The 23234-nt window shown below is 55.6% G+C and overlaps 1 protein-coding gene across 1 annotated transcript; it reads left to right on the top strand.

Annotated features, from left to right (window-relative positions):
* The first annotated feature begins 7466 nt into the window (after positions 1 to 7466).
* Positions 7467 to 20463, top strand: WNT10A (Wnt family member 10A). Its single transcript, XM_005889668.3, has 4 exons — positions 7467 to 7702; positions 8750 to 9012; positions 16228 to 16607; positions 19316 to 20463. The coding sequence occupies exons 1-4, from the start codon at positions 7590 to 7592 to the stop codon at positions 19811 to 19813; spliced, it is 1254 nt and encodes a 417-aa protein (XP_005889730.2). The 5' UTR covers positions 7467 to 7589; the 3' UTR covers positions 19814 to 20463.
* The last annotated feature ends 2771 nt before the right edge of the window (positions 20464 to 23234 follow it).

The raw sequence follows: 23234 nt of genomic DNA, 5'->3' as shown, positions 1-23234 counted from the left end.
TAAACCTAGGCCCAGAGTTTTTGGGGCGGGGCGGCTGCCATGGGACAGGCTCTGAAAGGAGTGAGTGAGTAAAGGGAGATGGTTTTGATAGAACGGGCCTCTCAGGGGTCATCACCTGGGTCCCCATCTGTCTTCCAGAACTGGGCTCTCCTGGTGGTGAAGAGTGCCGGATCCCGCCCTTGGCATTCTTCTTATTCACTCTGGTACACATCTAGGGTCTGTATCTGCAAGCTGGGGGAGAACTGGGATCCCCTTTAATGGGCAGACTGAGGGGATCTAGGGAAAGAGGACCAGAAGCCTCTGGTGGTGTGCTGAGTTCTCAGGTCAGCCTTTGTCCTAATTCAGGGTGTGGGGAGTTTGTTTTTCTGTTTCTGGGAAATTTGAGGGTAGACTTATAAGGCCACCCAAACTCGAATGTTAACTTTATAAACGGTAGAATGTGATGAAAATATCCTTAGTAACATCAGATTTTGCTGTCATCAAAACTAGCTTCACCCCCACTAACACTGAAAAAACTTAGAATGGCATTTCCAATCAAACTTAGAGGGAGGTGAAGCAAAGCTTTGCCAAGGTTTCTCTTGGTATCCAACCACGTTTCTGCCTTTCTGATTCCTCTTGGAAAGCTAATGGTGAGGGTAAAGGGACAGAGGAAGGTTTGGGGTTCTGGGTTTTCCAGAATTGAGGGTAAGGCCCCCATCTTTCTCCAGAGAGAATGGAAGAGGACATAGCCAAATGGCTGGGATTCAGAGCCCCCAGTGTCCCCACAGTCCAAAAACTGCAGTGGAGAATGACTCTCCCATCAAGGTATGCAGAGCAAAGCATGAACGTTAGATTCAGGTACTCTGGGTTGGAAACCAGTGCTGTTGCTTAGAAGTTTACGATATAGGCCATCTTAGTCCCAGTGTCTTTACCTATGCCATGGGAATATAATTGTTTTAGTTATCCATTGCTGCATAACAAACAACCCAAAAGTAATTATTCCTCATGATCCTTTACGTCAGGAATTTGTCAGGACTCAGCTGGGTGGTTCTGCTCTTTGTGACAGAGCTGTTGGTTGTAGTCATCCACTTGGCTGATTCTGCTGGTGGCTCTGCTGGGATGGACAGTCCAAAAGCCTTCACTCATGTATGTCCAGTGTCCCAGAGTTTCTCCAGTAGCCTTCTCTCCATGTGACCAGCTTGGGCTTCCTTACAGCATGGTGGCCTCAGCATAAAGCTGGATTTCAAATTATACTGTGCCAAACTTGAAGGCACAAATTGCAAGTGTCTTGTTAGGGTCCAGCCTTGGAAGGTACCCAGCATCACTGTCATTCCCTTTTGGTTGACACAAGTCACAGAACCAGTCAAAATTCAAGGGGAGAAAACAGACTCCTCTTCTCAATGTGCTGAGTATTTGCTAAGTCACTTGTGTCGTGTCGGGTTCTTGGCGACCGTATGGACTGTAGCCTGCCAGGCTCCTCTGTCTGTGGAATTCTCAGTAGGACAAGGGCAACTTGTTACACCCATCATAATCTATCCACATCCTCAAATAATTTTAGGGCAGATTCTTTGAGATGTGCAAAGCACTTAGCATTTGATGCAATAATTTATGTCAGGTTTGTATTTAATAAATGGTAGTTACTGTGAGAAAGGGGATAGAGACCTGATGCTTTGCAGGCATTGGGCAGGCCTTGACTGCAAATGAAGATACCCAACTCAAACTAACTTAGGCCAAAGGGAATTAATTAGTGGATCTCATACCTGGAAATGGTTGGATGGCATCACTGATTTAATGGACATGAACTTGGGCAAATTCCAGGAGATAGTGAGGGACAGGGAGGCCTGAGTGCTGCAATCCATGAGATCACAAAGAGTTGGACATGACTTAGCAACTGAACAACAACAAAAATACCTGGGAAGTCCAGGTAAGTCTGAATTTAGGCACTGCTGAGCCCAGGGGCCCAAATGATTGACATCACCTCTCTCTCTCTCACCCTGACTCCCAGGTCTATTGTTTCTACTTGTCTGTCTCTCTTTTCATACTGTCCTTATTTTCTCCTGCTGCAGACAGACTTCCTCTATATGGCAGCCTTATGTCTACATTCTTAGACTCTTAGTGCCACTGACCCAAAAAAGATCAAAAAAGAATGGAATTCCCAGCAGAAGTCCTAAGGAAGCTGGGATCAGGTCAACTTGACCCGCTTGCCTATCCTTGAACTAATAACAGTGCAGGGTGGGGTGTGTGTGTGGGAGACTTCCCTGGTGGTCTTGTGGTTAAGACTCCCCGCTCCCAATGTAAGGGGCATGGGTCCAGTCAGTGGGAACTAAGATTCCACATGCTCCATAGTGCAGGAAAAGAAAAAAAAAACTAGTGTCCAGGGAAATGTACCACCACAACGGGCATTGGTAGCCCCCCTAGAACCACAGGGAACTGGGGCACAGCGAGGAGAGAAGATTTCTTCAAGTGAAAGAGAGGGAAGGGGAACTCATCCTGGGTATGACAGACCCTTTACATGGCTTCCAGGGCATCAGCTCTCCCCTGACAGTACCCCCTACACACACCTGTGTGACCTCACGTGGTTCAGCCCTCGAAGATCACATCGCTACCCCGGAGTGAAGCCTGTATGGAGAGGAAGTATTAGGCTGCAGTGAGAAGGAAAAGACATTTAGGTTTTCTTTTCTTTTCCAATCTTCTTCCTCCTGGCTCCCTCAAGTCAAATACCTGGGCTTCAGGGAAGTATCATGGAGAATTCGGACTCAGAATCTCTTGAACTAAGGGGTTTGGCTAACTTACCAAGGCGGGAGAATGGAGCCAGCATTGTGGGCCCATGGAAGAAAAATGAAGCACTGTACGGGATAGGGTTTTCATTCACATTTCTGCCTTCTCCAGGCTAAGCACCAAAGAATTGATGCTTTTGAACAGTGGTATTGGAGAAGACTCTTGACAGTCATTTGGCCTGCAAGGAGATCACACCAATTAATTCTAAAGGAAATCAACTCTGATTATTCATTGGAAGGACTGCTGCTGAAGGTGAAGCTCCAATACTTAGGCCACCTGATGTGAAAAGCCTGCTCATTGGAAAAGACCCTGATGCTGGGAAAGACTGAAGGCAGGAGGAGAAGGGGACGACAAGATGGTTGGGTGGCATCACTGACTCAATGAACATGAGTTTGAGAAAGCTCCGGGAGACGCTGAAGGACAGGGAAGCCTGGTGTGCTGCAGTCCATGGGGTCACAAAGAGTCAGAACAGACTGAGCGACTGAACAACTGCCTCCCCTGAGAGTTCCCTGGCTGGGTGCAACACTTACTGTTTAAAAAAAAAAAGTCTCCTGCACTTTTCTCAGAGGCCACCAGAGGGTGCACAGAGCCCAGCTTCCCTGTTAACACGGCTCACAGGACCTGCAGGACATCTGGGGAACTCAAGAGAGTTGTCAGTAAGAGAGGGTAGGATGGAAAGGAAGTAAGGAGACCCACGGACAGCTAGGTCAAGCTGCTAGGGATCCAGACTGTCTGAGACCTCTAGGCTGACCCAGATGTAGGGCTGGGATGCCTGCCTCTGTCTCTACTGCCGGGTTCTGGTGCCGGGTAGTGGTAGGAGGCGGTGATATGCGGTGTGGGATGCTGGATTTCCTCTTCTGTGATGCTAGGGAGGACAACTGAGGCAGTGGCAGAAACTGACACCATCCCTAGTAGGTTAAAAGGAATTCAGTGGGCGTAGCACGATAGCAGTGGGGGGTAAAAAGACCTAGTTTGCCAGCTTGAGCTGGGCCAAGTCAGTTCCCCTCTCTGAGCCTCAGTCTCCCCACTATGAAATGAGGGTACCTGATAGCACATGGTAAGAGTGCTTGCAGACTTTGAACGGGCACTCATGTGTTAGCGTCCATCTTCTGTGACCAGGAGAGACTGGGAACTACAGCAGGAGTCGGGGAACTGCCTTCTGTGAAAGGTGAGAGTGGTGGCCCGGGAGGCACCATTTTGACCATTATCCTGGTCCTCTTTAAGCTTGGAGGTGGCTCTGCATCATTGCCCTGAGGACTGGGATGGGGGCTGGAAGCAGAACTCAGAAATGCCCCAACACCATGACCACCCCACCTCCCCTGTCTTGCTCACCCAGCTGCCCAGCCTCAGGCACAGTCTGAGCCATCGAGGTCCCCTGCTGGCTGAGTGGTGGGGGACATGTGGAACTGGGGAGATGGGGGAAGAGCACAGAGGCGCTCCAGATGTGTGCGTGACCACATCAGGGAACGCCGGAACAAACAGGCAGAAGGGCGGGAGGCGGGAGGAAGGCCCAGGACTCAGGAAGCTCTTCCCCTCCCCTTCCCGACCTAACACACAGGGGTCTGGGAGACTGGAGCTGCCGGCTCTTCCCCCTTCCTTACCTTCCTGAGGGGACCATGGTCCCTGAGGCCTGGACAAGAGGACAAAGAGCTGCCTCATCACTCTGGGGCTCCTTCCCTCCCTTCTTCACAAAGCTAGCCTTCTCCAGCAGAGCATCAGGACTAAGCCTGGACTGGGCTCAGCTGGGGCCATGGGGGTCCCACCTGTTCTCACCCTGGTGCCTCCCTGGCCCTCCCTTCCCCGCAACCTCCGATGGAGCCGCCACAGCTGGAACCATTCTCCGGCGCTGCCTTTCATCCCTGGTCTCCCCCACCCCCAGTGGCCCCTGTAATTGTGGTCTCAGGCAGCGGCTGCGGGGGCTGGGGCTAGGCTGAGGGCCAGAGCCCAGGGCAGGGCCAGGGCGGGGCTTGGGGGCTGCTGATAGGGGCTTGCCCATGGCATGGGTCTTATGAGGTTGGGGCTCCAGCTGCAGACACCCTTTCAGGGTTTCATCTTCACATATGCCAAGGCCAGCCCACATAAGCCCTCGCTTCCCAGGGCTAGGGAGAAGCGCCTCAGATGGGGCACTCCTGGACCCTCATGACAGCAGGCTAGTGCCATGCTTGAGTGCCAGCAAGGCTTGGGCATTGTTTGCTTCCTGGAGTTTTCAAAGAAAGGGTCTTCTCCCTCTCCCTTACATTTCTGTATTTCATGAATAGTGGTAGGGGAGCAAAGAGATCAGTCTTCATCTGATGAAGGCCAAAGGGAAAAAAAAAATCAGCCACTAAACCAGGTCAGTGGCATTTCCCAAATGTGGTCCCCTTGAAAAGTGCTTGAGACATTGGTTAGAACTGCAGACCCCCAGGTCTTCCCTCTGGAAAGGCTGATTCAGCTTCACAGAGTCCAGAATTGGAATTTCCCACAACGGCTTACCCCAGGGGAAACATACAATGCATCAAGCGTGGGACATGCTAGTGTGAATGCTAGATGCGGAGTAAGGAGGTCTGCAGCCTGGATTGTGAACCCATTGCTCGAGCCTTTCTGGGCCTCAGTTTCCCCAGCAGCCAATGGGAGTATAGCTCCCCAGTCTGGCTTGTCCCTGCTGGTGCCCTCTCCCACTCTGGGCTCACGCCTCCTTCCTGGGTTGAGACCGGTTCTGCCCTGCCCCTCCCCATACCCTTCCCAAACCTTAGACCCAAGCTGTCGCTCTTCCTGCAGCCTGGTAGGGGAGAGTGGGGAGGGCAGGGGGCGGCTGGGGTCAAACCCGGCTCTGGCTGACGCAGACTGCTTCCTGCCCCCGGCTGTTTCCCTGCTGTCCAGCCAGACTGCTCCCCCCACTGCCCCACCCCCACCCCAGCAGCCTCAAGCCCTTAATTCCTGACAGCTGCGGTGGCTCCCGGCAGAGATGGGGGAGAGGAGGAGGGAGATGCCGTCAGCCTGCTGTTGCTCAGGCCGCCACCACCACCTGACAGTCTAGGGACAGGGAAGGCCCCACCCTTCTCGTTCGATTCCCCAGGGGGGGCCAATTCCAGGAATGGGCCCCTTTTTGTCTCTGAGCCCAGAGGCTTTGGTCGTTTATCCTTAAGCCAGCAGGGGCTCTCTTCAGAGAGGGGGGCAGTGAGGTTGGGAGGGATGCATATGTATAGAGTGAGAGGCTTGTGCCCATTTTACAGAGGGGGATGTCAAGGCCACAGTGGGAATAGGTTTTGCTATCAGGGTGCAGGTTAGAGCCAGAAACAGAAGCTGGAGCTTCTGTCCCTGACTCTCTGGCTTTTGGGCCCTTACCTGGGTCCGGTACACTCAACATGCTAGGCAAACCTAGTGTTCAGCTGGGATGTGAGGACAGAAAAGAATCCCAGAGAGGCGTGGCCCTGAGCCAGGAAGCTGGTGTTCCGGAGCTCCCAGAGGACCAAGAGACAGGGCCAAGGTGAGACCTGGGATATCTACAGGCTAGACATGGGGAAGGAGGACTCACTGTTGGGACTGCTGCTGCTATGCTCAAGTGGGCTTTGATTCAGCTCTTCCACTAACTTGCTGGGTGACCTTGAGTAAGTCATGACCCTTTCTGAGCCTCAGTATTTTCTTATGAAATAAAAGGGGATGAAATAAGATAACCTCAAAGCACACTTTTAGGATTAAAAGACTCTCTAATCCCTCCTCTTAGGGTATGCCACCCCTGGATGCTCTGCTCCCAGACAAGTATTCACTGGAGTCCCAGGACTTTTACCTTCACTGGCTCATTGATGAGATGAGGTGGGTCTCATTAACCTCATTTCACTGAGGCAGAGGGTGGCTTCGTTTCCAGGAGGCACCTGTTGAAGGTCACACAGCCAACAAGAGCAAGATCGGGGGGGCTGCCAACCCCTCTGCAGGACCCCACACCTGCCTCAGCAGCCAAGCCTGGGAAGTCCCTCCTGAGGTGGGGGAGGCGAGCAGAGGGCCAGCCCCTGCAGGTGTGTATATGCGGTGGGGGGTGGGGGGCGGGGGATGGCTCCCCAGCAGCTGCGGCTCAGTCAGGCGCACACACCTCGCAGTAACACACACCTTCCCACACAAACCAGCCAGCCGGCTCACTGGCACCGCCCTGGGCCTGATCGCGCAGACCCCAACACCTCTTCTCCCCGCCCCTCCCCGCACGGTCTGCACAGCCGCTCCCACCCCAATGCTGAGCAGACACAGTGGCCTCGGGAGGAGTACACGCCTCTGCCCCCCTCCCCCGTCGTCGTGACGTCACGTGGGGTAGAGCCCTGAGACTCGGGGAGTGGGGGTGGGGAAGGAAAGGGGAGGCGGCCCGAGCTCCCCGAGCCGGGACAGTCACTCACTCTTTTGGGCGGTGGGGCCGGGCACAGACAGCGCCGCCCCCCCGCTACTCCCCCCACCCCGCCGCCCGCCTCGCAAGCCCTCGGAAGCACAGGCTCACTGCGCTGTGCTCTGGGGGCTCCCCGGCACCCCAGCCTCTCTTCCCTAGCCCACAGCACCTCCGGGCCCCCCTTACACTCAAGAGGCACCAGGAGTTGTTGCAGGGGGGCCTCGGGAAATTCCCCGAACCCCTGTGCCAGGAGGTGCCCGGTGCGCCCGCCCGCCCGCCGCCCCCCCACCCGAGGGCGGTGCCCGGGGGCGCTGCCCCATGGAGCAGGGAGGCGGGCACCGTCTGCTCCGGGAGCCGTGACCCGAGTCGGAGCTGTGTGTCGCAGCCGCCCCGACCCCCCGCGGATCATGCGCCGTCGCCCCTGGCTCGCCGGTCCCACCGGGCTGTGAGCCCCCAACTCCTGGCCCATCACGGCCTGCGCGCGATGGGCAGCACTCACCCTTGCCCCTGGCTGCGGCTCCGACCTCGGCCCCAGCCGCGGCCCGCGCTCTGCGCTCTCCTCTTCTTCCTACTGCTGCTGGCTGCCTCCGTGCCCAGGTGAGCCCTCACCTTATGCCCCGCCCTCCTGGAGAGCTGGGACCCCCAGCCACAGGGGCCTCTGCGTGCCTGCTGGGGCAGGGGACCCTGAAAGGAGGGAGGGACGGTGTCGCAGGAAAGTGTTTGTGACCAATGAAAAGAGTACTCTCACAGGAGGGGATTGAACTGGTGACAAAATAAGGGCAGGCCAGGGAGACAGGGCAGTGCCCAGAAGAGTGATGGCTACTAGAGGGGGAAGTGTGTGTTTAGGGGGCAGCAAGTGCCAACCTGGAGTCCCTGCTATGCTGGCAGTACACACCTCACCCCAGGAGTAAGCTCAAATTGCCAAGCTTTACCTTGGAGATTGCCCCTAGGCAGAGGCAGAGGTTGGGAGCCCAAAGGGGGTTGCCCAGGTGGGGTCAATGAGAGATGGCAGCTAGAAGGGTTCTTAGGGTGCATATGCATGTGTATGTGTGTGTGTCTTTCTGTCTGTGGTCAAGTGAGCCCAGCAAGCTGACTTGTAAACAGCAGTCTGTGTGTGCACATGTATGGATACGAGGGCTCATGGATCAATGTATGTTCAGATGAACATGTGTGTGAACTTGTGAGTGTCCGTGTGTATGTATATAACTATGTCTGATGAAGTGTGCATGTGGGTAAGTGCTCCTGCATCTGTGTGTCCATTTCAATGTGTGCAGAAGTGTGTCTGCATGAATGTGACTGTCTGAAGCATACAGTTGGGAGTGGTCTCTGGGAGAACGCTTCGCTTGAGAGCATCAATGCCTGGGGATGTACTTATGAAATACTCTGTGTGCAGGCATACCGGATGTGTGCCCATTTGCACATGTTAATCGGTGTGGGTGTGCAGCCCTGTGGGCTGTCTTGGAGGGGAGGATGGTGAGAAGGTTGAGAAAAAGGAGAGTGCTTTGGGGGTATACTGATAGGCTCAACCCTCGAAAGCAGGGGTTGGAACTGAGGGATTATGGCCTTTGGGACAGTGTGTATAATTAGATGGGGCCCTCCTAGCCCCCCAAAACGCTCACCCACCCCAACCCCACCTGCCTGCAGGTCTGCACCCAACGATATCCTGGGCCTCCGCCTCCCCCAGGAGCCCGTGCTCAACGCCAACACGGTGTGCCTGACATTGCCAGGCCTGAGCAAGCGGCAGATGGAGGTGTGTGTGCGCCACCCTGACGTGGCTGCTTCAGCCATCCAGGGCATCCAGATTGCCATCCATGAGTGCCAGCACCAGTTCCGGGATCAGCGCTGGAATTGCTCTAGTCTGGAGACTCGAAACAAGATCCCTTATGAGAGTCCCATCTTCAGCAGAGGTAGCTGCCTCTTACCCCTCACCCTTGCCCTGCCCACCCCATTCAGCACCCTCACTCCAGAACTGATCTACCAGCCATCCCCTAACCCACTCCCTCAAGCTGGCAAGCTCCCCAGATGCTCATCTCTTGGCCCTTGTTGCTCTCCTCCTGCCTCTTTCTGCTCTGGGCAAGTCCATGGTTGGGGGGAGGTGGGCAGTCAGACAAATGGGGCATATGTGGTTCCAGGCTGGGTTGTGTGGGATGCAGGTGGCAGGTTTCATGCCTGAGAACTGAACTCCTGGGTTATCCTGCCCTGAGATTGACTGCATAACTCAGGCCCAGGAAATACCCATATCGGTCACCTGTCTCAATTTACCCTATACCCAACTAGTAAATAGCATTTAGGATGAAGGGCCTGTGATGAAGTACCCAGAATCCACATGAACCTTTGCCCAACAGTGTAGGTGAGGGAAGCCTAAGCAGGTAAAACTATACTTCTGCAGAAGCCTTTCCCAGCGGGGAACACCACCAGCCTCTGTGTCATCCCTGCTGCCCTGCAAACCCTCTCTGAATCAGAGGCACTGGGTGTGTGCCTGTCTTCTGCCCAGTAGGCTTCACTTACCGTTCTGCCTATCCCTTTCCCCATCATGGCTGGGAGAAGCTGCAGCCTACTATCTGTCCGCCTCCCTGGACTTTTGGGTGACCCACCCGGACAATCCCGAGAGTGGCTTGGGCTGGAGATGGCAGGCGCTTTCCTCACTCAGTTCCACTCATACCCACCTCCTGCCCTGGTATTTTAAGCTTTGATACAGGTCTTTGGAAAAAGATGGGGGTCTTGCCTCCTGGATGGACCTAACTGGGTATATCTCTCCTCCGTGCAACTACTTGGGTGGGACAGCGTGGGGACCTGATTCCTTGGGACTTGTACGATTCTCAGGTGACAGCAGAGGAGGCCAGGTACCCCTGTACTCGGTGGCCTTTGGGCCCAGGGGCTTTTGGGAGAGTCAGACTTTAATGTACCCTAATTTCAGAAAGAACTGAGTCAGGGGCATTCCCTGTCCACCAGGACCTCTCCGCGCATCCCCGGAGCCCCCAGACCAGGGTCTACCCCAGCTTCCCCCAGCCCAGCCCCTGGTCGCCCGCCCCGCCCCCGCGCGCTCTCCCTGCTCCCTCCCCCGCGCGCCCGGGGCGCTGTTTCTCCCGGCCGAGCCCAGCCCGACGCGTGTGGCGGCATGCAGCCGCGAACTAATCCCCGCGGGCCGCGGCAGACGGCTCCCGGCCCCAGCCGCGCGCCTCTCAAAGAGGGCGACCCCCCCACCCACCCGGTCCCGCGCTCCCGCCCCACCCGCCCCGCCGCCCCGGAGCCCCTCCAGCCGTCTGCCCGGAGAGGATGCCCGCGACCCCCCGGCCAATTGGCCGGCCCAACTCCGGCCGACGCCCCGCCCTGGCCGCCCCCGCTGCCGCCTGGCTCACGGACACGAAGTGACAGGCCCCTGCATCTCTCCTGCCCCGGCCGGGCCGGGCCGGCGCTCCCCGCTGCCGGGCGCCCGAACCCACTCCGGGATTCTGGGTCACCCGCGCTCCCCGAAGTCCGGTTCTCGCCAGCGCTGGGCCCCGAGTTTGCTCCGGGTTCCGTTCTCTGAGGACTCAGGCACCCGTGTCTCTTAGGGGGGAGGCGAGGCTAGCTCTTCGCCCCTCTTCCCGGGGCCTCGGTGTCCCCTCTTTCCCTCTGATCCTCCTGCCCCCTCTAGACCGAGTGAACCCAGGCGCCCCGACTGCTTCGACCGGGGGGAGGCCCGTTCGGGCTGGTGGAGGACACGGGGGCTTTGCAGCTTGGGGGAGGCTTCGGAGCGGTGGAACCCCGCGGGGTTGGCACTGTGCCAGACGCTCCGGGTTCACCTGCAGTTTAATAAGCGGGAGGTGAGCTGGGGGGACGGGTAGGGGGGGAGGTGAGGTGTGGAGGGGGGAGACTTGCCGGGGCTAGCCGGCGCGGGGCGGCACCCAGCGCGGGGAGGGGGCGGGACAGCGCGGCTCCTGGACTCCTGTAGGGAGGCTAGGCTCCTGCCTTTGGCCTCTGAACACTGGCCTACCTCTATGGCTTCTGCCTCTCCCCCCCCGCCCCCACCTCCCCCATTGCAACACCTCATTTCTACCTTTCCATCCTCCTCGGAAGGCTTCTGGAAAGAAATGTCCACCCCCTACCCCTCTGCTCACCTCCCAGGGCCATCGTTGCCCTGCCTCACTCACTCCACACTCTTGAGGGACCATTTTCTTGGCCCATCACCTCAAGGACTAGCTAAATTTGAATCCCATGGGCCAGTCTTGGCGGTAAGGAGCCCCTGGACTGGATTTTTCCCCCAGTCTCCCTTCTTTTCAAGTCATAGATTGTCCATGAGGAGATCAGGTGACCCCAGTTTCCCCATATGGCATATCAGTATGGTGACCCCTCTTCTGACCCTGGCTGCCGTTGGAGTTCTCTTAAAGGTGTACTTGGGCTTCCCAGGTGGCTCAGTGGGTAAAGAACCCACCTGCTAATGCAAGAGACATAAGAGACGTGGGTTTGATCCCTGGGTGGCGAAGATCCCCTGGAGGAGGGCATGGCAACCTACTCCAGTATTCTTGCCTGGAGAATCCCCATGGACAGAGGAGCCTGGTGGGCTACAGGCCATGGGGTTGCAAAGAGTCGGGCAGAAGTGACTTAGCATGCACATGCATGCCGCAGCGTTTAAAATTCAGAGACTGCTACCAGGAGGTGGTCCCTCAGGTCTTCCACCTGAGTGCTGTCACTGTCATCTAATTGTCCTGACACTTTTCCTGTGATGGGTTGGCTGAAGGGATGGAGTTCTCATGAAGGAGGTAGAGGGAAGGGTGTTTGAGCACCTGGAGTGGGTGCTAGGGAAGCAGGACACACAGTAGGGCTTTCCCCAACCAAGCATAGGGAGGTGGGGCTGCTGGAACCTGGGAGTTGGGAGGCAGGGAGAGTGGGGTCTCTAGGGGACTAGAGTCCTAAATAAACTGTGAGAGGACCACCCCCATCTCAGAGGCAGCTGTGACCCAAGGATCCTGATATCCCCCGCTTTCAGTTCTGAGGACTCACACAGTTGGTGCTTGGGTGGGTGAGATGCTGGACAAACATTGGCTAGAAGGGGCTCTTTATTATGTGGATTAAAGAACTCCATCTCTTACTCAGGATGCAGGGACCAGAGGGAGATTTGAGGAATGGGCTGTTTAGAGCTGGACTTGGGCACTGGAGTTAGAGGGGATGAGAGGACAGGGACAGATGTGGTGGAGAGAGTAGATTCATGCAGCAGGTCCTGGAGCATTGGCACAGTTTAGGTACCGCCCTCCCTAAGGCCCAGACTCATTCAGAATGGATGGAAAGAGGGGGTGTGAGGCTCTGCAGTAAGCCAGGCTCCCAGCCCAGGAGAACCCAGCAATTTGAGAGTCTAGCCTCTGCTCTCCAAGGCCCCGGCTGTTTGTCTCTCACCTCCCTTTTACATTCACCCTCAGGAAGTCTTGTTTTTATGCGTGGGCTTGGGATATGTGATGGTACTCACATGGGGAGACTGAGGCACAGGCAGTCATATCCTAATGATTATCCTAACCATAATCCTAGTCATATCCTAACAGGATCACCTAAAGTCCTGTTATTCTCATTTGTTTAGTCACTAAGTTGAGTCCGACTCTTTGGCAACCCCTTGGACTGTAACCCACCAGGTTCCTCTGTTCATGGGGTTTCCCAGGCAAGAATAACGGAGTGGGTTGCCATTCCCTTCTCCGGAAGGAGACCTTTCCAACCCAGGGATCGAACAAATTACCCAAAACATATTAAGTACTTGCTGTGTGCTGATCACTGTTCTGAAGCACTTTACCTATACTGTAGGGTCTTCAAACAAATCCCATGCAGTAGGTTCTATCATTATCCGCCTTTTATAAATGAAGCTTAGAGAGGTTGGGTAACTTGCCATTAGTCACACAGCTTGCACATGAGCTGCAGAGCCAGGACTCAAGTGTAGGCCAGCTGTTCTTAGAAATTGCACTCAACCCCCTGCATACTGCCTCCCAAGCTGCAAGGCCACCATGATCTCCTACCCGGTGCCCAGAGGTGAACTGGTACAACGGAGAAGTAATCCAAAAAATGGAACTGACATGCACACATGTACACACGCACTCTCACACACCAACACCTACCCATAATTGTGAAGATGTGACTGTACATTCAGTGTCACCCCTAAGTGTTCCCACATATAGGTAACCCTCTTTCTCTCTCTCTCCCAGGCCAGGAACATGAACACACACAGATTATTTGCATACAGATTATTTGTGTGGAGGGAATGGAGACCAGACTTCTCCACCTCTCCTCCTTCTTTGACTTGAATGGGCAGGTCCCAAGCTTCTCTAAACCTTCCTAGTTCCCACCGGCTCCCGAGTCATCTCTCCTCCACACTTCCCTGCCCTCCAAACCTCCTCCCCCAGCCCCTTCCCGGCCGTTGGCTGCGTCCTGTAGCAGCAGCTGACTCCAGTTAGATGCTGGCAGTCCCTGTCCCAGATCAAAGGCATGGCGGCTAATTGTGCGTCTTAACGAGCCCCCACCCCCCAGTGCTCCGGGCAGCCCAGCTGGCCAAGGCCCCACCCCTCTCCCCCTCCAGCTGGCCAGATGGCACTGTGCCTGCGTCTGCCCCAGACAGTTGGGGCCAGGACCGAAACTGGGGCCCAGAATGGGAGCTGGGGGCAGACCCAATAGGCTGGACTTCTCTGAATGCTTGGAGCAGAGGATGACCATATAAGCCCTGCCTGGTCACTCCTACACGTGGCTGTGAGAGGTGCCAGAGGCCATGGGATGGTGTCTTTAGCTGCCCGGGGTTGGTAGGGGTGTTCTCTGTAGGCTGTGGACTACATTTCTCCAGACTCCTCTAGGCAAGCCCTTGAATGTAATGGAGCCTGGAAGATGGTGGTTGGGTTGGCCCAGCACATCTCCTGGAACCAGCAACTTGCTCTTGCCTGGTGTTATGCATAGACAAGGTCAGAGGACTGGGAACTGTGCTATCTGGGTTTCTAACTCAGCAGCAGGTCTTCTCCAGAGCCAAATGTCCTTCAGTAGAAAGTGGCCAGGCCTGGGAGCTGGTAGAGCTGGGGCTGGGCCCAGCTCCATTACCCCTCTTTTGTACTGTGTGTGTGTGTGTGTTGGGAGGGGTGCTTTCTGGGCTGCCTCTGGTGGTCTATATATGGCCATTTGTCCTAGAAGCAGGCTGATGACTCCCCCACCCCAAGCAATAAGTGCTCAGGGTCCCACAGATAAAAGGCAAGGGATAAATACAGGGTGTGCGCCTCAGCTAGAGTCTGCCTTTCTTTCCCTTGGGCCCCACCTCCCAGGGCATTGTCTACTCTTCTGGCCCCTTCTGAGGGCTCCTGCCTATTCTCTATTCCTTCCTGTTTCCTCAGAGCTAGTTTTTTCTTAGAAAAGGTCCTGAGATGTCATCAGCTGGAATGAGAAGCTAAAGAGGGATCATCTGCTTTATGGGCTTCTGGTGACCCAAGTGAGCCATGAGCTGCAGAGCTCCAGGCCTGGCTGGGGAAACAAGAAAGAGCAATAGCCTGAAACTGCAGCAGCGGTGGGTGAAGTCAGACAGCAGGAAGGAACTTCTCAATAATATCAAGTGTTTATGTAGTCCTTACTAGGAGTAAGGTATTATCCTAAGCATTTTAAATTTCTTAACTCAGTTCTTGGAACAACAATAAGACAGATGTTTTACAGATGAGAAAATTGAGGCACAGAGAGGTCAAGTCACTTGGCCAAGGTCACATAGCTATTACCAGCTAGTAAGTGGAAGAGCCAAGATTGAAACCCAGGCAGTCTGGCTCCAGAGTTCATATTCTTTTACACATCTTGTTTTTTGTTTTTGTTTTGTTTGCCAGGCAGGGAGAGGGGGACAGGGCCCTGTGATGCAGAGGGTGAGCATTAGGGGTGGGACTGGGTGAGGGTCTCTGTCCAGTCCTGGTTGGCTCTCTGGGGTCAGTGAGGCCTCCAAGCCCTCTCAGTCTTGATGCTGAGGTAGTAGGATCCAGAGTTTTTTCTTCTGAATCTCTGGCCTCTCCTAAGTCATCAGCTCCCAGCCGAGTTCTGGCTTCCCCACAGGTATCTGTGGCTCAGCTGAATCTCCTGCTCATGTGGGAGCTGTTATTGCCCTTGGTTTCTCCCACTGCTCAGACTCTCTCCGGTTCAGAGGCTGGTCAGAGACCTGCCCTTTGCCAGTCCTTTCTCAGATGCAGAATGAGATGTAGCTTGCAGGTCCAGAAGCCCAACCCTCCTCTGCAAGTAGGACTCCCCCTGCCACAGACCCAGAGGATGGCTCAAGCTGGGAATGTCAAGGAGGAGGAGCAGTGTAGACAAGTCCTGGGCTCCTGAGAGTCACCCATCTTGGAAGCTTTGCACCCCTGAGCATCTCATGAAGGCATCTGCCTTAGTTAACCATTCCTTCTCAGGGTCCAGCATGACTACTCTTAACCCCGAGTCAGCAGGGGGCTCGCTCCTAGCATCCTTGAGACAACCTCTTCAGCTGACCTGAAGAAACCGCAGGCAGGGTGGCTGGGCAATGCCCTTTTCTGAGCAGACTTTCTGGGATGTCACGTGGGCAGGGAAGGGGGAAATTCCGCTGGTTCTTCTCCCTCCCTCTGGTACCTGGCCATCAGAGGGTGTTCCGTGATGTGCCCAAGCGGGTGGCTGCAGTCAGGATATCTTGGGGCTGGGAACCTTAGGAGGACACCATCTCCTCTTACTTACCCTTCTGCCCATTACCATCCCCTGGGGCCCAGCATTCCATCACTGGTTTTTTTTTAGGTTAAAATTTGCCTTCTTTCTGCAGGCTTATCATAAAATTGCAAATATTGCATGAGATAATAACTTAAGTCTTTGATGGCAAAAAAAAAAAATTGTTTACTAGATGGTGTCTGTCCAACGGGAGAGCTGTAGACACAAACTCTGAGCTTGCTAAGGGTGAAGGGAAAGGAGTTCAAAAAGGAGGGCTGTGGGGGAGACCTCCCGCATTCCATCCCGCGTGCAGAACTTCCAGCGGCGTAATTTCTGCCCCTCTCTGAGTCTATGTCCTTGTACCAGATCCCTCCCCCGCCCAACACTGGGCCTCTGCTTCCCCTTGGTGAGAAAGCTGGGTGGGGAGGGCAGAGGGATGGGATATAAAGGCCCTTCAAAGGCCGTAAAACCCGCATTTCTACGCCCAGGTTTCCGAGAAAGTGCATTCGCCTACGCCATCTCGGCAGCCGGCGTGGTGCACGCGGTATCCAACGCCTGCGCCCTGGGCAAACTGAGGGCCTGCGGCTGCGACGCATCCCGGCGTGGCGACGAGGAGGCCTTCCGTCGGAAGTTGCACCGCCTGCAGCTGGAAGCGCTGCAGCGCGGCAAGGGCCTGAGCCACGGAGTTCCCGAGCACCCTGCCCTGCCCCCGGCCAGCCCCGGCCTGCAGGACTCCTGGGAGTGGGGCGGCTGCAGCCCTGACGTGGGTTTTGGAGAGCGCTTCTCTAAAGACTTTCTGGACTCCCGGGAACCTCACAGAGACATCCATGCGCGCATGAGGCTCCACAACAACCGAGTAGGGAGGCAGGTGAGCGCCCCACCCCGCTGGGCCGGCTCAGACCCCTTTGCCTAGGGCCCCTCCCCTCCTCCGGGCTCATCTCTCCTTTGGAGACCGTACCACTATCCCTAACTCAGCAACTTATCGTTGTGTGTGCTTAGTCTCTCAGTCGTGTCCGACTCTTTGCGACCCCATGGACTGTAGCCCTCCAGGCTCCTCTGTCCATGGGGATTCTCCAGGCAGGATAACTGGAGTGGGTTGCTATGCCCTCCTCCAGGGGATCTTCCCAACGCAGGTCTCTTGCAGGCAGATTCTTTACTGTCTGAGCCACCAGGGAAGCCCCAACTTATCATTGCCCCCTCCTAATTTGGTCATCAAATGTGTGTTGGCTAGCTACTGTGTGCCAGGCACCAGACTAGGCCTGGGGCTATGAGGGCAAAACAGCCTCTGCCCTGGAAGAGCTTCCCCTCTGCTGAGCAGCCTGATCCTCCCAGTTCCTGCTGTGAGCAGAGGGGAGAGCTCTGGGTTGCAGTCAGGACCTCCAAGTCTAGGCCTAGCTCTGCCACTCAGTCTCCCCCTCTATAAAGTTAGAAGGTTGAACTGGATGATCCGTAAGGCTCCCTAGTGTGAATGTTCCATGATTCTGTTTCCCTGTGCATAGACACCCCTCCTCTCCCAGGCTTTCTGTGCAGAATGAGAAATTCCTGCAAAGGGAGATTCCCTGGGGCCACAGTGGTACTGTTGTGTTTTCATCCTCATTTCTCTGCACCCCCGCCACCTCCAATATTCATACTCCCTCAAAGGTCATTCATTTTAAAGGGGGGAGAAGAAGAGGAGAGGGAGGAGGAGGATAAAGGGGGAGGAGAAGGAAAGGGAGGAAGAGAAAGGAGAAGAGGGGGAGGAAGATGAAGAAGAGGAGAGGGAGGAAGGGGAGGGGAGGAGGAGAGGGAGAGGACAGAAAGGAAGAAACAAAGGGAGGGAGATGTGGAGGAAAGAAAGAAGGGAAAGTAATAGCACACATTCAATTTATTGAGTCCTTTCTCTGTTAAGCATTGTTCTGGAGCAGTATACTGTATATTAGCGTATTTCACTTACACCTACCTATGAAGGTTCTATTGTTCACCTCATGTTCAGATATGGAAAGTCAGGCACAAATAAACTAAGAAGCTTGGCTAAGGTGATGCAACTAATGAGAAAGTGGCAGAGGCAGGATTCATCTCCAAGCAGTTGAGTCCTGAACCCTTTATTCTATAGTGTAGTCTACGTGAAGATGCCTCCCTAACCCTAGTGGTAGCTCAGCACCATCTTTTCTTGGCTGCTCAGCCCCCTGTCCCTTCTCTCGGCCCTGCCCAGTCTGCTCAGGCCTTGTGTCTGGCTTCCCCTCACTCTGGCTGGCACTTTCTCCATCTCACTCCCCTTTCTCCTGGCTTCTCAGCCCAGGCCGGTTCACCTCCTTCTTCCACAAAGACTGGAGCTGATTCAGCTCTCCCATCATGACTGAGAGGTGAGGTAAACTGAGGCATACCCACCCTCAGGTCACATCCAGCTCCCACCCAGTTCTGCCCTGTTCATGCAGCTCTTTTCCCAAGCGTCCATTACTACCTCAGCCCATACCAACAGGGCCTCCTCCTCCTTGTTAAACTGGTTAATTAATGGCTGCTGCCTGTGGGAAGCAGATGTTCTGGAGCTGTTGGCCTGGGGAGGCACTGGGCTGCTTTCCACGTGGTGTTGACACCACAGGCTGCACATACAAGCTGCAGAGCCTTTTAAGACTTGGAGGAATGAGGTCCCTCTCTTATGGCCCTATTGCCGAGGTTTGAGGGCCCCAGATCATTGCTTTGTGTTTTTGGAGTGGAGCAGGGGGAGGGGCATGTGGCCAGTTTCCTCTGGGGTCTCTGGTGAGGATAACGTGAAGGGGCTCTTTGGGAGGAGACTCAGGAGAGCAGGCTAAGGGCTGGGCAAGAAGTGGGTAGGTTGTATTAAGGTAACTAGCTCCCTTGGAGGCCCGGGAACCTCTCTCCACTTTCATTGCCCTGGGGGTCTGGCTCTTTGTGTTTCCTTTGGTTCTGTATTCAGGTAGAGACTTTGGCTCCTGTTGATGCTGTTTCCTAGGAGGAATGGTGGCACTCAGTGCTGGGCAGAATAAGCCCCAGCCTGTATGATGGGGAGGAGGGGAAGGGAAATCTCTCCAGCCCCTGGCCCTCCCCTTAGGCTTCTTGCAAAGTGCTACAGGGCCCAGAGGAAGAAAGAGGCTTTCTCAGACTCCCCACAGTCTCTGCTCACAGCCTGGAGTGAGGCCAGAGGCTTTGGGCTGGGAGGTAGTGGGGCCAGCACACCCCTGCTCCTGGTCCCCACCTGAGGGTTGGAAGAAGAGGGAATTTCCCTGAGGATCTGGGATCCCCCTCAGGAAGCAAGAGCCTCCAGCCCTAAGGGCCCCCTGCAGCTGCTGGGAAAGGCGGAGGGAGAGGAGGAGTGCAGGAAGGAGGGAATTCCCCTGGGGTCTGACGGGGTGGGAGGTGGAAGACAGAACAGCAGAAGAGTAGGCAGAACTCTTTTCCTGATTGCCTGGTTGAGAAGCTGTGCCACGCACCCACCGGCTTCGGGCCTCAGCCTTTGCCTCCGTTCAATGGGAGTTGGTTTGCAAAGCCTCTGAGATTCTCCCAGGCCAAGGTCTGCGTGGGGAGGAGGGCAGTGGGGCCGGCCGCGGGCGTCACCCTCCCCCGTGCCTCCCTCTGCAGGCGGTGATGGAGAACATGCGGCGGAAGTGCAAGTGCCATGGCACGTCAGGCAGTTGCCAGCTCAAGACTTGCTGGCAGGTGACACCCGAGTTCCGCGCGGTGGGGGCGCTGCTGCGCAGCCGCTTCCACCGCGCCACGCTCATCCGCCCGCACAACCGCAACAGCGGACAGCTGGAGCCCGGTCCCGCGGGGGCACCCTCGCCCGCCCCGGGCCTTCCGGGGCCACGGCGCCGCGCCAGCCCCGCCGACCTGGTCTACTTCGAGAAGTCGCCCGACTTCTGCGAGCGGGAGCCGCGCCTGGACTCGGCGGGCACCGTGGGCCGCCTGTGCAACAAGAGCAGTGCGGGCCCTGATGGCTGCGGCAGCATGTGCTGTGGCCGCGGCCACAACATCCTTCGGCAGACACGCAGTGAGCGCTGTCACTGCCGCTTCCACTGGTGCTGCTTCGTGGTCTGTGAGGAGTGCCGCATCACTGAGTGGGTCAGTGTCTGCAAGTGAGCCGACGGCTCTCCTCCCTCAGGCTGCTCCTCTGTGGCGTGCGATCTTGGCCGAACATCACCTTGGTTCCTGGGAATGGAGGCTGGACCACGAGATTTTATAAGAACCTCCCAGCCCTGAGGTCATCAAGACTTCAATCACAGGACAGTTCAGGCTTGCTTGGACCTCCCCACTCACTTCTGTGGTCTCCAGGACAGATTTTGCCTCCCGGATATCTGCCCCAAGCTCAGACAGCTCCGTTGGGCTGGGGGTTGCCCCACACTTTAGGGCAGCGTCAGCCAGGCATGCTCTGGGCTTGCTCCTTTATCTCTTCACCCCTTCCCCTGGAGTGGGAGGAAACCAATGGAAGCTGGTGGGTAGGGGGAGGAGGAATACAAAGAAGAAATGGCCATCACTGAGCTGAAGTGTTTCTGCAGAGGCCTCAGAGGTTCTCCTCCACCGGCCCCTGCCCCTCCTCGTTCATTTAACAAATATTTATTTTGCACTCTTTGTGGCCTGGCACTCTGTGGGGATGAGAGGTGCTGGGAATACAGATGTGAATAAGAGACACAGCACCTACCCTCTTGGAGTTTACATTCTGGCTGGGGAAGATGGGCAATAAATAAGAAAATGCACAAGCAAGGACATTTCAGGCAATGCTGTGTGATGTGAAGAAAATAAAGCAAGGTGCTGGATGTAGAATGATTTGTGGGGAGTGGGGCCCCTTTAGGTAAACCTGCTGGTCAGAGAGAACTGCACTCTGAGACCTCATGATAAGGAAAGCTGTGCTAAAATATTTGTGTACAATATGTATGCTAAGTCGCTTCAGTTGTGTCTGACTCTTTGCGAGTCCATGGGCTATATGTAGCCTGCCAGGCTCCTCTGTCCATGGGGGTTCTCCAGACAAGAATACTGGTGTGGGTTGCCATGCCCTCCTCCAGAGGATCTTCCCAACCCAGGGATTGAACCCAGGTCTCCCAGATTGCAGGCAGATTCTTTACTATCTGAGCTACCAGGGAAGCCCAAGAATACTGGAATGGGTAGCCGATCCCTTCTCCAGGGGAACTTCCCGACCCAGGAATCTAACTGGGGTCTCCTGCATTGTAGGCGGATTCTTTGCCAGCTGAGCTATCAGGGAAGCCAGAGCCATGCACAAATTGAGGGTTAAGGGCTTTCCAGGCAGAGGCCATGTGAATGCAAAGGCTCTGAGGTCAGAAAGATCTCAAAAGGAACAGCAAAGAGGCCAGTGTGATTGGAGGGAAGAAATCAAGGGACAGATGTCGGAAAGGAGCTGCCCAGGTGGGGGTAGGGGAATTGGCACATGATGTGTCCTTCCAGGCCAAGGTAAGGAGTTGGGATTTTATGTAAGAGAAATGGGAACCTTCAGAGGGTCTTAGGCAGGCAAGTGTCATGGTCTGATTCCCACATAGATTGCTGTCTGGGGAACTGAATGACTGGGGACAAGTTGACAGCAGAGGGCCGGGTAGGAGAGACAACCAGAGATAAGGCCTGGATTAGATGGGAGGTGGGGAAGTTGGCAAAGGGCCGGATCAGGAGCCCTGGAGGCCAGAACTCTAGCTGTCCACCTTGTGCCTGGGCCCTCTGCCACAAGCCAGGACGAGTGTTGGCCAGCAGCACCCGTCAGCAGAGACAGGAGGCACTCTGAGAGCAGTAATCCTGGGCAAGACCCAGCTCAACCCAGCCAGCCCAGCGCCCCGGGGAGCAGGTGGGGCTAGGAGGCGCGGCTGGGGAGAAGGGTGGCGGGGGAGGGCCAGGAGACTCACTGTCTGGATTCTGGTCTCTCTGAGTCCAGGTAGGGGAGGCGGGGTGTGTAAGTAAGGCTGGGGAGGGGGGACATCCTTTCTGGGCCTCTTGTGCCCCCAGATCCCCAGCTTGGGGTACCCTTGGCAGGTCAGTTGGCCTCCCGTCTAGACCCTCAGAAGAACACTGTGGAGCTGGCAACCTAGGTCCAGCGTTGCCCTGTCCTTGGCTCTCAGAGCTGATGTTTTTCTGGAATAGACCCTCAAGGAGGAGGCAGTGGAAAGGGAGGCGAGGTCAGGATCTTGGGGAAAGTAGTCTTCGTCAACTTCATCCAGGCCTCCTGCTGCTCACAGTTGAGAGTCCTGCTGCCTGCCTCAGTTTACCCCAGAATGGCACCCTTCTTGATGAACCAGCCACGGATGAAGTCTTGTTCCTTTTCCTAGTTGGCAGCCTACACACATCTCCATACCTCCCTGGCCCTAACTCATGTCTCTCCACCACTGAGTAGGGGTGAGAAGGAAGGAAGCCCTCCTAGTGATGCACCCCCGTAGGGTCACCACCTGGGTGAGCTGCCCCCGCTCACTTGCCCTCAGCTCCCTTCCCTCCAGCTGCATCCCAGCAGTTCCCAGACATGCCTAAAGCAGCAGGGCCTTCCACATGCTCAGCTCTTATGCCTCTGGAAAAGACAGGGTTTCTCTCCCCATCCCCCCAAAGACAGCCCCACAAGCAGGCGGGTGAGAGTCCCCTGGGAGGAGGGGTGGGCAGGAGCAGCCAGACACACCTGCCTCATTCCTTTCCTCTTGTTCACTCCGGAGAGAGCTGTGGGGGCTGGGTTACCTGCCTTCTTTCTCCCTCCCATTCAGGGTAGGAGGTAAGGGAGAGGCAATGAAGGCCTGGGGAGGCGCTCCCAACCCCTCTAGCCCTCAGCAGCGTCCACTATATCATTAGCTGTGGCTTCAGCCTCCTCTGCCTTTCAGGCTTTAGGACAGAGCTGGGGGAGGAGAGACTGAAGATGAGAGATATAGAATGAGGTTTGGGATAATGAGGTAGGAGCTATAACACTGTAGAAGGTGTACCTCTAGAGGGAGGGCTGAGCCGTGGGGTGGAGCACTGAACACCAGGTTGTGGGGGGCATATCCCAGTCAAACCAAGTCAAGTCATGGTGATCTGTTGTTGTTTAGTCACTAAGTTGCATCTGACTCTTTGTGACCCCGTGGACTATAGCCCACCAGGCTCCTCTGTCCATGGGATTTTCCAGGCAAGAATACTGGAGTGGGCCGCCATTTCCACCTCTAGGAAATGTTCCCAACCCAGGGATCGAACCTGTGTCCCCTGCATTGCAGGCAGATTACCTACCGCTGAGCCACCAGGGAAACTCTCATGGTGATCTGATATATGCTAACTTTACCTTGTAAAGAAAGAGAGGGAAAGTTGGAGAAGGAACAAATAGGGTGTTGCCCACTCCCCAACCTCTCTCTGGGTCTGAAGCTGACTAGAGTTCAAAGCAAAGCTGGACCCCACATTTGAAAAAGAGTGTTTGGGACTTGGTTGGGACCCTAAAGGGAGATGTGCAGGTGATAAGGGGTGGGAAATGGGGCCCGAGAGGCACTGGGCTTATACACACTGGCTGAAAAGTGAGGCAGAAATCAATGTGCTGATTGGAAATAGGGGAAATAGACTG

This window comes from Bos mutus, chromosome 2 (genome assembly GCF_027580195.1).
Source record: "Bos mutus isolate GX-2022 chromosome 2, NWIPB_WYAK_1.1, whole genome shotgun sequence".
NCBI classification, from domain to species: domain Eukaryota; kingdom Metazoa; phylum Chordata; class Mammalia; order Artiodactyla; family Bovidae; genus Bos; species Bos mutus.
This window is presented reverse-complemented; position numbering and strand designations above follow the sequence as displayed.

Bases quoted from the DNA above. Each gene is read 5' to 3' on its own strand.
- WNT10A (XM_005889668.3), top strand. From the start codon at position 7,590: ATGGGCAGCACTCACCCTTGCCCCTGGCTGCGGCTCCGACCTCGGCCC. The intron at 7,703-8,749 runs GTGAGCCCTCAC...ACCTGCCTGCAG, and splicing joins CTGGCTGCCTCCGTGCCCAG to GTCTGCACCCAACGATATCC. The intron at 16,608-19,315 runs GTGAGCGCCCCA...CTCCCTCTGCAG, and splicing joins ACAACCGAGTAGGGAGGCAG to GCGGTGATGGAGAACATGCG.